The sequence below is a fragment of the Cherax quadricarinatus genome, chromosome 5, assembly GCF_038502225.1.
Source record: "Cherax quadricarinatus isolate ZL_2023a chromosome 5, ASM3850222v1, whole genome shotgun sequence".
Lineage (NCBI taxonomy): Eukaryota > Metazoa > Arthropoda > Malacostraca > Decapoda > Parastacidae > Cherax > Cherax quadricarinatus.
In genome coordinates, this window is record NC_091296.1 from 53,176,513 (window position 1) to 53,191,492 (window position 14,980).

A 14,980-nucleotide genomic window follows, 5' to 3' on the forward strand; every position below is an offset into this window, starting at 1 on the left:
GACTACCACCAGTGTTACCACCTGACTACCACCAGTGTTACCACCTGACTACCACCAGTGTTACCACCTGACTACCACCAGTGTTGTTAGCTGGCTACCACCAGTGTTGTCAGCTGACTGCCACCAGTATTGTCAGCTGACTGCCACCAGTGTTACCACCTCACTACCACCAGTGAGGCCACCTGACTACCACCAGTGTTGCCACCTGACTTCTACCAATACTGCCACCTGACTACCAATAATGTTGCCACCTGACTACCACCAGTGTTACCACCTGACTACCACCAGTGCTACCACCTGACTACCACCAGTGTTGCCACCTGGCTACCACCAGTGTTGCCACTTGATTACTACCAGCGTTGCCATGTGGAACACTTGTTCCAGTGGCCCAAATGTTTCCGATCTAACAACCTGGTACTGAAGGCACAAGTGTTGAACAAAGTATAGAACACAAATGTAGAACACAAGTGTAGAACACAAGTGTAGAACACAAGTGTAGAACACAAGTGTGGAACACAAGTTTAGAGCACGAGCAAAACAACAGTAAGAATAAAACAGCTTCAAAGAACGGAACACACCCATAAAGCACACACAACACAATATACCACACACACACAGAACTATATACAACACAATCTACAGTACAGATAACACAATATACAACATACAACAATACACAACATAAAATACAATATATAACGTACACAGCACAATGTACAACGCCCACAACAAAATCTACAATACAGATAATATAATATACAACACGCACAATACAATATACAACAGAGATAACACAATATACAACACACACAATATACAACATACAATACAATATACAACATACAATACAATATACAAGACACAACACAATATACAACACACAACACAATATTTCATGGTTATCTAAGCCTATAACTGCCCCCAATTATGTTACTTTGTGCTTAGAAATAAATTCCAGGGAAAATTCCGTGGAAAAAATGCCCTTCATGTTGCAAAAAAATTCTAAAAATAACTGACACTCAAAATAGTTTTATTAAAAATCACTCATAACAGTGATGGCTGCCTTCTGATACTGGCAGCCTTCACCTTATTTTATGTATACATACATCAGCAGTGAGCTATGTTGTATGAATGGGTGTACAGTGGGAATACAAGTTTCTCTGTCGTATTCCATCACACAGATGGTGCTCATACAAGGTGTCGAAATGTGTCAGTCTGAGCTGGGAGACTTCAGTAGTGTCAGTGAGGATATTGTCAGGTATTCCAACAAGGGTTCATCAGCAACGTCAGCTTCAAAGATTTCCTTCAAGCAGAGCTGGAGATACTCCTAGAGTTACTGATAAGAGTTACTAGAGTTACTGCTAGAGTTACTATCACTTGGGCACTTCAAAGGTTTCCTTCTAGCACTGCTAGTTACTATCACTTGGGAATCTGTCAGTGGGTGTTAATGTTGCAGTTTAAAAACTGAAGTGTAAAGCACCCGTCTGGCAAGACAGTGATGGAGTGAATGATGGTGAAAGTTTTTCTTTTTCGGGCCACCCTGCCTTGGTGGGAATCGGCCAGTGTGATAATAAAAAAAAAAATAAAACATATACATTAAAATAATCAAAAACAAGTCAAGTTCTCCAATAAACCACGTTGTCTTAATTGCTTAGGGTATTTGATGGTCAAAAAATAGATCCAGATGAATAACGTTGTTTCATTGAAAACTTACGCTGGTGGACGGAGTATAAAGCCTCCAGTATTCTTAATACTCACGTAATTTTAACGCTTCTCATAAATTATATACAATCACACGAATTTAGTGCTTCAATATATTAAAAAAACTTTTATGAAGATTGAATACTCCCAGGTTACATTACTGTCTTATAAGTAATTAATGGAGTTCATAACCGTACAAGAAACAAAGCTAGTTCAGCTCCCCTTCGACCCTAACAAAGTACATATAGTGCATGTATAATATCTGAACCTGTCCCAGACCGTCTTTCCTGCCTCTGTAGTCTGAACCTGTCCCAGACCGTCTTTCCTGACTCTGTAGTCTGAACCTGTCCCAGACCGTCTTTCCTGACTCTGTAGTCTGAACCTGTCCCAGACCGTCTTTCCTGCCTCTGTAGTCTGAACCTGTCCCAGACCGTCTTTCCTGCCTCTGTAGTCTGAACCTGTCCCAGACCGTCTTTCCTGCCTCTGTAGTCTGAACCTGTCCCAGACCGTCTTTCCTGACTCTGTAGTCTGAACCTGTCCCAGACCGTCTTTCCTGCCTCTGTAGTCTGAACCTGTCCCAGACCGTCTTTCCTGCCTCTGTAGTCTGAACCTGTCCCAGACCGTCTTTCCTGACTCTGTAGTCTGAACCTGTCCCAGACCGTCTTTCCTGCCTCTGTAGTCTGAACCTGTCCCAGACCGTCTTTCCTGCCTCTGTAGTCTGAACCTGTCCCAGACCGTCTTTCCTGCCTCTGTAGTCTGAACCTGTCCCAGACCGTCTTTCCTGACTCTGTAGTCTGAACCTGTCCCAGACCGTCTTTCCTGCCTCTGTAGTCTGAACCTGTCCCAGACCGTCTTTCCTGACTCTGTAGTCTGAACCTGTCCCAGACCGTCTTTCCTGACTCTGTAGTCTGAACCTGTCCCAGACCGTCTTTCCTGCCTCTGTAGTCTGAACCTGTCCCAGACCGTCTTTCCTGCCTCTGTAGTCTGAACCTGTCCCAGACCGTCTTTCCTGCCTCTGTAGTCTGAACCTGTCCCAGACCGTCTTTCCTGACTCTGTAGTCTGAACCTGTCCCAGACCGTCTTTCCTGCCTCTGTAGTCTGAACCTGTCCCAGACCGTCTTTCCTGCCTCTGTAGTCTGAACCTGTCCCAGACCGTCTTTCCTGAATCTGTAGTCTGAACCTGTCCCAGACCGTCTTTCCTGACTCTGTAGTCTGAACCTGTCCCAGACCACCTTTCCTGTCTCTGTAGTCTGAACCTGTCCCAGGCCACCTTTCCTGCTTCTGTAGTCTGAACCTGTCCCAGGCCACCTTTCCTGCTTCTGTAGTCTGAACCTGTCCCAGGCCACCTTTCTTGCTTCTGTAGTCTGAACCTGTCCCAGGCCACCTTTCCTACTTCTGTAGTCTGAACCTGTCCCAGGCCACCTTTCTTGCTTCTGTAGTCTGAACCTGTCCCAGGCCACCTTTCCTGCTTCTGTAGTCTGAACCTGTCCCAGGCCACCTTTCCTGCTTCTGTAGTCTGAACCTGTCCCAGGCCACCTTTCTTGCTTCTGTAGTCTGAACCTGTCCCAGACCACCTTTCCTGCTTCTGTAGTCTGAACCTGTCCCAGGCCACCTTTCCTGCTTCTGTAGTCTGAACCTGTCCCAGGCCACCTTTCCTACTTCTGTAGTCTGAACCTGTCCCAGGCCACCTTTCCTACTTCTGTAGTCTGAACCTGTCCCAGGCCACCTTTCCTGCTTAGGTAGTCTGAACCTGTCCCAGGCCACCTTTCCTACTTCTGTAGTCTGAACCTGTCCCAGGCCACCTTTCCTACTTCTGTAGTCTGAACCTGTCCCAGACCACCTTTCCTGCTTCTGTAGTCTGAACCTGTCCCAGACCACCTTTCCTACTTCTGTAGTCTGAACCTGTCCCAGGCCACCTTTCCTACTTCTGTAGTCTGAACCTGTCCCAGGCCACCTTTCCTACTTCTGTAGTCTGAACCTGTCCCAGGCCACCTTTCCTACTTCTGTAGTCTGAACCTGTCCCAGACCACCTTTCCTGCTTCTGTAGTCTGAACCTGTCCCAGACCACATTTCTTGCTTCTGTAGTCTGAACCTGTCCCAGACCATCTTTCCTGCTTCTGTAGTCTGAACCTGTCCCAGACCATCTTTCCTGCTTCTGTAGTCTGAACCTGTCCCAGACCACATTTCTTGCTTCTGTAGTCTGAACCTGTCCCAGACCACCTTTCCTGCTTAGGTAGTCTGAACCTGTCCCAGATCACCTTTCTTGCTTTTGTAGTCTGAACCTGTCCCAGACCACATTTCTTGCTTCTGTAGTCTGAACCTGTCCCAGACCACCTTTCCTGCTTCTGTAGTCTGAACCTGTCCCAGACCACATTTCTTGCTTCTGTAGTCTGAACCTGTCCCAGACCACCTTTCCTGCTTCTGTAGTCTGAACCTGTCCCAGGCCACCTTTCCTGCTTAGGTAGTCTGAACCTGTCCCAGGCCACCTTCCCTGCTTCTGTAGTCTGAACCTGTCCCAGACCACCTTTCTTGCTTCTGTAGTCTGAACCTGTCCCAGACCACCTTTCTTGCTTCTGTAGTCTGAACCTGTCCCAGACCACCTTTCTTGCTTCTGTAGTCTGAACCTGTCCCAGACCACCTTTCCTGCTTCTGTAGTCTGAACCTGTCCCAGATCACCTTTCCTGCTTCTGTAGTCTGAACCTGTCCCAGACCACCTTTCTTGCTTCTGTAGTCTGAACCTGTCCCAGACCACCTTTCTTGCTTCTGTAGTCTGAACCTGTCCCAGACCACCTTTCCTGCTTCTGTAGTCTGAACCTGTCCCAGATCACCTTTCCTGCTTCTGTAGTCTGAACCTGTCCCAGACCACCTTTCTTGCTTCTGTAGTCGGAACCTGTCCCAGACCACCTTTCCTGCTTCTGTTGTCTGAACCTGTCCCAGACCACCTTTCTTGCTTCTGTAGTCGGAACCTGTCCCAGACCACCTTTCCTGCTTCTGTAGTCTGAACCTGTCCCAGACCACCTTTCTTGCTTCTGTAGTCTGAACCTGTCCCAGACCACCTTTCCTGCTTCTGTAGTCTGAACCTGTCCCAGACCACCTTTCTTGCTTCTGTAGTCTGAACCTGTCCCAGACCACCTTTCTTGCTTCTGTAGTCTGAACCTGTCCCAGACCACCTTTCCTGCTTCTGTAGTCTGAACCTGTCCCAGATCACCTTTCCTGCTTCTGTAGTCTGAACCTGTCCCAGACCACCTTTCTTGCTTCTGTAGTCGGAACCTGTCCCAGATCACCTTTCCTGCTTCTGTTGTCTGAACCTGTCCCAGATCACCTTTCCTGCTTCTGTAGTTGAACCTGTCCCAGACCACCTTTCCTGCTTCTGTAGTCTGAGCCTATCCCAGACCGTCGTTCCTTTATCTTTTCTGTCTAAAACTGTCCCAAAACACGTTTCGTATATGTGTATTGATGTCAGGAGCTTTTAATCTGTAAATACTTCACCGCGGCACAGAGAGAGAGAGAGAGAGAGAGAGAGAGAGAGAGAGAGAGAGAGAGAGAGAGAGAGAGAGAGAGAGAGAGAGAGAGAGAGAGAGAGAGAGAGAGAGGACAAAAGGACGAACAACAAAATGGCACAGACAACAACGAGGAACAGTCCACAAAAAGGCACAGACAACAAAAAGGCACAGACAACAAAAAGGCACAGACAACAAAAAGGCACAGACAACAAAATGGCACAGACAGCAAAAAGACAGACAACAAAGGACAGACAAAAAAAAGGCACAGACGACAGAGACAGACGACAGAGAGACAAACGACAGACAGACGACAGAGAGACAGACGACAGACAGACGACAGAAACAGACGACAGAGACAGACGACAGAGACATACGACAGAGAAACAGACAACAGAGATAGACAACAAAGAGACAAACGACAGAGAAACAGACGACTAGACGACAGAGAAACAGGCGACAGACGACCAGACAACAGAGAAACAGACGAGAGAGACAGACGACAGACGAGGGACAGACGACAGAGAGACACGACAGAGACAGACAGTGAGAGTGATCTTCATGGATGTCTCCCAGGCACCTCGTTGGATCTTCATGGATATCTCCCAGGCACCTGGTTGGTCATTTCTGGTAGTTGCCAACCCTTGGCTCACCTGTCCTCCTCCCTTCCTCCCTCCTGCACCCGGGTATCACCCATTAATGGAAATACAATAAAATACATGAAACTTATAAGTATAGGTTTGTTTATATAATAACCCTTGGTAATAGCTACTCAATGTAGCTAGCAAAACCAGGCCTTTGTTACGTTGAGTAGAGAGAACGAGCATTATTACTTATGCATGGCATGTGTAATTGCTCGATAAATTGTTCCGGAACTAGGAAGTAAAACAGTTATGCAGTAGTGGGATTTATTAAGTTTAAAGCCTGTCGACTGCACAAGGAACAACACTAAGTTGCATATCACCTGTGTATAAAGAACACTAATTTTTAGAATAAGGAATGAAACTCTATGTGTATGTACACTGAGATATATACCTCTCAGCATATATACACTTCTGTATTATAGCATTTTTTCTTGCTTTTCTGAAACGAAACCAAATTTGAGTCACAAGTATTTATGTCCCTTGTTGGGCGACTCAACGTTTCTTTGGCGTCGAGAAGACTTTTAAAAATAGGCTGATGGTGTGAGCACAGAGCTGGTGTCAGGTTGACCCTGGAATGTGCCTCACTCCGCACATTTTTTATACACAATTGGCGCTGTTAGGCCCTTGGATGTGTGTGTGAGGGCGGCACTCTATGACCTGTGAGTGTATGTGAGAGAGGTCACCCTCAAAGCTGACATGTCGGCAACCCTCGTGGTACTCGCTTCTCAGGAAATATATGATCGCATATTAAGGTTCTTACGGTTAACTTCTGGAAATTGTCATACGTGTGTCAATGAGTTATTTAACTTACCGTACGGAGGAACGATACATCATCTTGTTCCGAAGAGCCTTCACTGTCCGCCATAATGACGCTTTATTCACAGCGATGAAAAATAAAAAAAACCCACTGACACTTTAAGTTCATAACACGGCGAAGGTGGGAGGGAGCGAGCAACCTTATTTCATGGTTGCGTTTACGAGGTGGTAACCACGAGAACTATGGTAGGAGGCACTGGGAGAGCATCAGCAGGAGGATGCAGGCTGCTGCAGTGGTCCTGCTGCCCAACCTCGCGCCCCGCACTAAACTTAGCTCAGGCGATGCCACATGGCACCAGATCCCTCACACACACACTACCACTATCTTACACTACTATACCTTATTATCTTACTTGTATCTTCCTTACCCTCCGCAAATATGCTTCATAAAATCCTAGTCTGTTAAATGAGACCTGTTTCAGGCGTAATTACCATGCCTATATCCCTCTATTAAACATAAGTATATCAAACTTAGCTTATAATCTTATATTACGCTATCTAATTAATACTGTCTAGTGAATATAGGTAACAGTCGGTGGTCTGTCATTTAAAACTCATGTATCCGTGATAAAGTAATTAAATTAACAAGGAAATAGATAAAATTATTCAGAGAGATTGATTTGCCAGATGAGGGAGGTGAAGGGAAGAGCAGCAGCAGCAGCAGCAGCAGCGGCGGCATGGTGGGTGCCTTCACGACACTCACACTGTAATATACATCTACTAACACAGCTAACACAAAGCAACATCATATCTCCAAGTACACGATTAACTTTCATTCATTGCAGGAGGTTAATATGAGGGGCGAGGGCAGTTGATAAGAGAGTGACTTCATTACAGTAGAAGAGGAGAGTGAGGATGTTGAAGGCTTTCGGTATATCCAGTAAACGTGGAGAAGTATTGTTTGCTTCACTCTGTATCCTTTTAGTGCTTCTCTAACTGTGTATGCTTCAGCAAATGTATCTCTATTAACTGAAGCTGTGTAAATCTAATGACTCGCAAGTTTTTTGAACTTACAGCTCCATATTAACCAATATTACAACTAAATGCGCTGTATAGTCCTTGTGGCTTAGCGCTTCTTTTTGATTATAATAATACAACTAAATGCATGTACATTCAGAAAGTTTATATGTAACTGGTTCTGTTTAAAGTAAGAACCATATTCTCTTTACATTATGCATGTTCCGTGTACAGTAACAGTATTATCCTTCCAGCAGGTGTTTACCTGATGTACTGTTACTGATGTAATGTTAGGTAACTGGGTGTTAGTTGTGTGTTGCATCCTGGGGGAGAGCTTTAAAGGACTAGTGGAAATAGACAAGACACTTACGACATACATAGTACAGGCACACAAAAGTCGTACACTTACACAAGTTTAGGTTACTTTAATAACCATACATAGTAATGTGTAAATTATTTAGGATAACGAGAAAAAATCAAAGGTGACTTAATTCCACTGGGAACCTGGTTAAAAATGCAAACAAAATCTAATGTTGCTAAATAAAATATAAGTATCCTTAACTAAACAATTAGTAACCCAGGATAATTCATTAAAGCCACTTAGTAGTTTATTTCCACTGGGATCAGTTTTTTTGGATCTTCCCCCAGGATGCAACCCACAAGAAGCGATTACCACAGGTATCTATATACTGCTAATAGCGCTTCTTTTTTATTATAATAATAATAACATTATATACTGCTAAGGTAAACCTCTTAAGGGAGGTTCCTTGATTATTAGTGAAGGACCATTGATCCATGGAATTAGATCCACCCTTTCCTTGGATAGACCCAGATTAACTCCCATTCTCCCAGACACATTATGACTAGGTTTAGCACTCCCCTCCATGCATAAAATAATACTGCTTGGCAAAGGGCAGTATGTGATAGATTTACCAATACAAGCTACTTAACTGAAGGTCCAAATATTGAATCAGTCTGAAATATTAATGCATATTTTTTTAAGCATTAGGATCCCATATGTGTTGTATAATCCTATGGGTTTAGTGCTCCCCATGTTTATAATAATAATCTGTGCATTCTGTGTCTACAGAACAGTCAATACAAATATTAACCTAAAGCTCAAATGCAGTCTGGAGAGCTGTAACAGAACACAAGGACACAGTACAAGGAATAATTATTTCTTTGACATTCCATTGTATGTCTCAATCTGTTTAAAAACTACATCCAGATAAAAGGCATATAATAGTAGTTAACTGCTTAAGAAATCCTACTTAACTGAAGATCATTGAATTGGTTTGAAATATTAATGCATACTTCTAGAATTGTACTTATATTGAATTGTTCAATTTGTACGTTTAAGAGCTGCTTAATCTGTGTAGTTCCTAGGCAGCCTTTAAGCATTAGGATTAGTTTTCCTGAAGTGCACTGCATGTTAGTGGCTTTCTTTTATACCTAACAATATTTTATTACGTAAACTACATTTCTGTAAAGTGCATAAAATAAATAAAGAATTTGAATTTAATCCTTTCGCTGTCAGTTACCTAGATGTACATGACCAAGGTCACTGTCACTCATGAAGACCCACACCTAATTCATAGCATCCTCAAATGTGCTGTGAGAGTCAAATTTTGGCCTACACAAGACAGAATGGATGTACACAGCATAAAAAAAAATCTCCTTTACACAGTGCATTATGGGAATGGTTAACTTCTGACCTTGTGTTTGGGTTAAAATAGTGACTGGGGAGCTTTCTAGAGTGGTTTTTGTGGCTTTATTGGCTGTTTTGTGGTGTCAATTGATATACAGAAAAATGTACAGTGGTACCTCGAGTTTCGAACAGCTCCCTACTCAAACAGTTATGTAAGTGTATATTTGTAAGTGCTTTTATAAGTGTATTTTTGGGGGTCTGAAACGGACTAATTTACATTATTCCTTATGGGAACAAATTCGTTTGATATTGGCACTTGAGCAGCATTCTGGAACAAATTAAGTTTGTAACTCGAGGTACCACTGTACGTACTATGAAATGGAGAAGATTCAGATTGGCAGTGGCCTGAAATAGGCCTCAATGTGGCAGAAATTGAAATTTTTGGCACTATTTTAAAAAAGGGGGTAGGGGACCCTTCCCCCTCTGACCAGTTTTATGGGTTTTTACTAGGACTTTTTACTGGGACTTTAACCATGACCAAACAGTTTTGATTATGGTTTATTAGCCAAGAAATAAGGAAAAACTTGGATGTTTTTGCAATGCTGGATTAAAAATGGAGAGCAAGTGTTATATAGGAGGCCTGGAGATGTGATTAATGGGCAGAGGAAAGGTTGCTTAAGTGGCTGGAATGCTTGCAGTGTTTATTTTGGAATTTATTGCAAATACCCTCTTGTGTAAAATTGTCCAAAGTACCGACTTCTGGATGCTGAAAAGGGTTATTCTGATGGTTGAATAGGCAGTTACTGTACTAGTGAAATAGCTGGAAGTGGGTTGTTTTGAGAATGGAATTCATCTACAATAAGCCTTAACCCTTTCAGGGTCCGTCCCGTAGATCTACGGCTGGTCGGTGAGTGTCCAAACCGTAGATCTACGCCAAAATTCTAGCGCCGTCAAATTTAGCGCGAAAGCGCTCATAGGCCTACATATGAGAGAATGGGTCTGCGCGGTGGGTGTGCGCCATAAACAAAAAATCTAGGCGCCTGCATAGCATTGTGGGAACGCCGGCTCAGTTTCCCTTGTTCACCATGTCTCGTCGCAAGTCAGCTCTCACTCCCCGGAAAATTGGGACTCTCCTCTTCCTGTCTGATAGTTCTGACACTGATGGAAGTGGAAATGAAGACGAATTCTACGGCTTTGATGAGTTAGTGACCGAAAATAATGACCAGGATATCGATAATAGTGCAGAAAACCCCGACGATCCTCGACCTTCTACCTCTGGTGTGGGCACTCGTGACTCACGGTCGGTTGTTCCTAAACGTAAGAGAAAACTAATATTTTCCCGTGGCCTGGCCTCTGACTTCAGTAATGACGATGATTCTGACGTGGATTGTGATTTTATTGCGCTCGACGATCATTCGAGTAGTGATAGTGAGGAAACATATTCACCAGTGAAGCGTCGGTATGTGCGCCGCTGCATGCGCTCGGGTAGTGTACCCTATGCTATGCCCAGGGGACGGAGTACATCCCGTAGTACATCCCGGAGTACATCCCGTGGCCCTACACCCGTTTTAGGTAGTGATAGTGAGGATGATGTGGCTACACTTGGCATGGATGGGCCACAGACATCAGTGGATGGTGTTAGTGGGGCTGGTGGTGGTAGTGGCACCGCCATGCGTGACTCGCTGTGCCACGCGGGAACCCACGCTGCTGACTCGTCAGTTCAAGGACAAAGCGGAGCGTCACCCACCAGCCCGCCACAACCACCCGTACAACCAGCCTATGATGTCCAGTATCCACCAGCAAACCGTATCTGGGATTGGCAGCAAAATCCCAATTTTGTTCCCAGCCCTCACCACTTTGATGACTCGCAAAGTGGAATTCTACCTACCTGTCCCCTTGGAACCACGGCCAATGAACTGGAATTCTTTGAATTATTCTTTGACCAGCCATTGATGGAAACTATTGTCAGGGAAAGTAATAAGTATTTTCAGTACACCATGGCAAATACGATCTTATCACCACAGTCAAGACTACACAGGTGGAAAGAGACGACTGTTGCAGAAATGTATTTGCTTTTTGCAACAATAATGCTTATGCCTCACGTCTATAAGCATAATATAAAAGCATACTGGTCCACAGATCGGCTAATTTGTACCCCATCCTTCAGTGAAATAATACCAGTGAACAGGTTTATCTTACTCTTACGTATGTTGCACTTCTCTGACAAAACCAGGCCTGACAGAAGTGACAGGTTATACAAGATTAGAAATGTTTTCATGTATCTCAAACAAAAGTTCAGGATATACTTTTATCCATTCAAGAATCTTGTAATTGACGAGTCTTTGATTTTGTTCAAAGGTAGACTGTCATTCAAGCAGTATATACCGAGCAAGAGGAACCGCTTTGGTATAAAATTGTTTGTACTCTGTGATTGTGACAGTGGCCTGGTGTTGGATATTGTTGTATACACGGGTAGTAAAACATTGAAAGATACCAAGATGTTATTGGGTATATCAGGTGACGTAGTGAGAAACATGATGGCACCTTATCTTGGTAAGGGCCATACATTATATACCGATAACTGGTACACAAGCCCATTACTCAGTGATTTCATGCGAGTGAACAAGACAGATGTGTGTGGCACAGTGCGTTCTAATCGTAAACATATGCCCAGGCTCAACGCAGGTGTTCGTGGTGATGACGTGCAGGTGTTTACTGCCAATGACATCATGGCATTACGGTGGCATGACAAACGAGATGTCACATTGTTGACAACCATTCACCGTAATGAAATGCAAGACAGTGGCAAAGTTGATCGAGTGACTAATGAACGTATTCGAAAACCAGTGACAGTGATTGATTATACACAAAACATGCGCTTGGTTGACAAGTGTGACATGCAGATTGGTTTTGTTGACTGTGTTCGTAAGAGTTACAAGTGGTACATGAAACTTTTCTTCCATCTCATGGACATTTCAATGCTGAATGCATATAATATGTACCAAATAAAGACTGGTAACAGACCACCGTATGGTGAATTTTGTTTGTCTGTTGTCAGACAACTCATAATGAAGTACCAGGTAACAACACCTGCAATACAACATGGTCCTCGAATTCATCACAATATACCCAAGCGTTTGAGAAGAGAAGGTGATCATTTCATAATACAGCTTCCTTCAACTCAAAAGAAATTTGCTCAGAAGAGATGCATTGTCTGTGCACAAACAAAACGACGGCAACAAAGACGCAAAGACACTCGGTTTATGTGTGAGGAATGTAAGGTGCCTCTGTGCATGGTGCCTTGTTTCAAGGAGTTCCACAAGCTCCAGCAGTTCTAAAACCATGTCCAGTGATTGTAAATATGTAAATATATGATAGAACATTAGTATTATACAATATTTGTGCATGTTTATTGTAATAAACAACAGTGGTAAACAATAATATGATAATAACTTTAGTGCGGTTATTGTGTTCAATACAGTGAGTTTATATATATAAATTATATACAGTATTGGTCTCTCAGGCCCCAAATGTTAGTAGGAATAGAAAAAAATTGGAAAAGAAAAGAAAAAACAACTAAAACAACAAAATAATATAATACGCGTATGTGGAATTCGTCGATGTTGCCGCCACCACATCATTTTCTACAAACTTCTTGGCACTGTATCTCGGTAAGTACTGATCAGATTCTAATTTTTTTTGTTTTATTACCTTCACAAAAATATGCTCTTTAATTCTGTAAGAAAAAATAATTTTTTTTTTTTTCAAAATTTCTTGGACACTGGTGCGTGACTTCAGATTTTGGCCTTGGACCCTGAAAGGGTTAAGTGGTTGAAAATGCAACTGAGTAAGGTGCTTCTGACTTCCAACTTTGTGCTTGTGTATCACATGAAAGTTTGTGTTGTTGGTGTCATTACCTCTAGGAAAAGATTCTCTATCATTTTAGTAATTTTTTTTTTTTTGTTTTTAAAGTTGCCGACACAGGAGAGGCTTTCAGTTTGGAGGATGTGAAAACTGAATGGGGTTAATGATCTTCATGTAGTTGACAGACTTTAATTATAATTAACCCTTAAATGGTCCAAACGTATATATACGTTCACTTGCACAGCGCCCCAAATATTTTGACAAAAAAATCATTTTTTTTTTAATAGGAAAAAAACAGCACAAGGTACTAAGTGGTCCCAAATTTTTTTTAATATGGTGCACACCAAGTGTTAAGACCCATTCTGTGCTGACCAGACATCTCAGGGCAATTGTGCCAAATTTGGAGGCAGGAAAATTAAAACGTATATATACGTTTGGACCATTTAGGGGTTAAAGAATAGTGAGGACTTCCAGTTTTTTATTGTACATGTATCTGGTATCAGTGACAACTCATCATAAGGCCAAATAGATTTTTATCAATCACTTGTACAATAACTCATCTCAGACCATTAACCCTTTGAGGGTTTTCGTCGTACTAGTACGTCTTACGCGTAGGGGTTTTTGACGTACTAGTACTCATAAATTCTAGCGACCTCAAATCTAGTGGGAGAAAGCTGGTAGGCCTTCATATGAAAGAATGGGTCTATGTGGTCAGTGTGCACAGTCTAAAAAAAATCCTGCAGCACACGGTGCATAATGAGAAAAAAAAAACTTTTTTAATTTTTTTTTAATAAATCAGCGACTTTGCAGTGTATTTTCGTATAGTATTTATTGTTGTATTCTAGTTTTCTTGGTCTCATTTTATAGAATGGAAGACATATTACTGAAATTGAGATGATTTTGACTGGTTTTACAATGAAAGGTGCCTTGAAATTGAGCTCAAAGTAGCAGAAATGTTCGATTTTTACCAAACTTCAAAAGTAAACAAATCGTGCCAAGCGTGCAATACACGTCAACTGGTGAGTCTAATATTCTTTCACAAGTGCACCAATAATATTTATACCATTTTTTACACTAATGCAGTAGTCTGCATAACAGTAAATCTTATATTTTTTGTGAGAATAAAAATTCAAAGTGGAAAGCAAAAGAATATAAGAGGGGCCTTGAGACGTGACTAATGACTAGAGAAAATGTCATTTTAGTGCCAGGAATGTCTTTCTTGTTTATTCTGGACCCTATTCCGAAATTGGCATCTTTTGAAATTTGTGTGAAATTGGCAAAATTGCTAAATTCTGACCACTGTACTGGATAGTTGAATTTATAAATGGGTGGTTTCTTGCACCCATTCGATATAAAAAATGGAGTTCTAGCGAAATATTCATGTTTTTTGTCGACTAGTACAGTGAAATTGGCCGAAAATGGGGCTCAAAGTGGGCAAAATCGCCGATCCGTAAACATCGCCGAGACCGCTAACTTTGCGAGAGCATAATTCCGTAAGTTTTCTATCAAATTTCAAACTTTTGGTGTCGTTATGATCGGGAAAAGATTCTCTATCTTTTCATAAGAGAAAATAATTTTTTTTTTTTTTTTAAATTTGGCCGACCCTGAGAACGAGTTTCGGAGAGGGCCTGTCGACCCTCAAAGGGTTAATTACCCAGCAGTACAATAAATCATCTCAGACCATTAATTACCCAACAAAAGGCTGCAGTCAGAATGATGATAAATTCCCACTCCAGGCAGCATACTCCACCAATATTCAAAACTAAAAACTCACCATACAAAACATCCATACTTATTATTGTGCCTACTACATACATAGAACACTAAACTCCGATATAAACCCTCCCCTC

The 14,980-nt window shown here is 42.3% G+C and overlaps 2 protein-coding genes across 17 annotated transcripts in view; one reads left to right on the forward strand and one right to left on the reverse strand.

Annotated features, from left to right (window-relative positions):
- Positions 1–6,924, reverse strand: part of RyR (Ryanodine receptor) — a 388,707-nt gene extending 381,783 nt beyond the window's left edge. For all 13 annotated transcript variants that reach the window (XM_070101968.1, XM_070101970.1, XM_070101962.1 and 10 more), the window contains exon 1: positions 6,657–6,924. In XM_070101968.1, coding sequence (XP_069958069.1) covers positions 6,657–6,710 — 54 coding nt within the window. In that variant the 5' untranslated portion in view covers positions 6,711–6,924. The remainder of the gene's footprint in view (positions 1–6,656) is intronic.
- Positions 6,925–7,283: 359 nt separating this feature from the next.
- The window catches only part of LOC128685117 (AP-4 complex subunit mu-1), a 58,428-nt gene continuing 50,731 nt past the window's right edge, over positions 7,284–14,980 (forward strand). The window contains exons 1-2 of one of the 4 annotated variants that reach the window (XM_070101981.1): positions 7,284–7,341; positions 7,447–7,574. In XM_070101981.1, the coding sequence (XP_069958082.1) occupies positions 7,517–7,574 (58 nt within the window). In that variant the 5' untranslated portion in view covers positions 7,284–7,341; positions 7,447–7,516. Of the gene's footprint in view, positions 7,575–14,980 lie in introns of all 4 variants that reach the window. The other 3 variants (XM_070101978.1, XM_070101989.1, XM_070101975.1) reach the window with 3 other exon arrangements.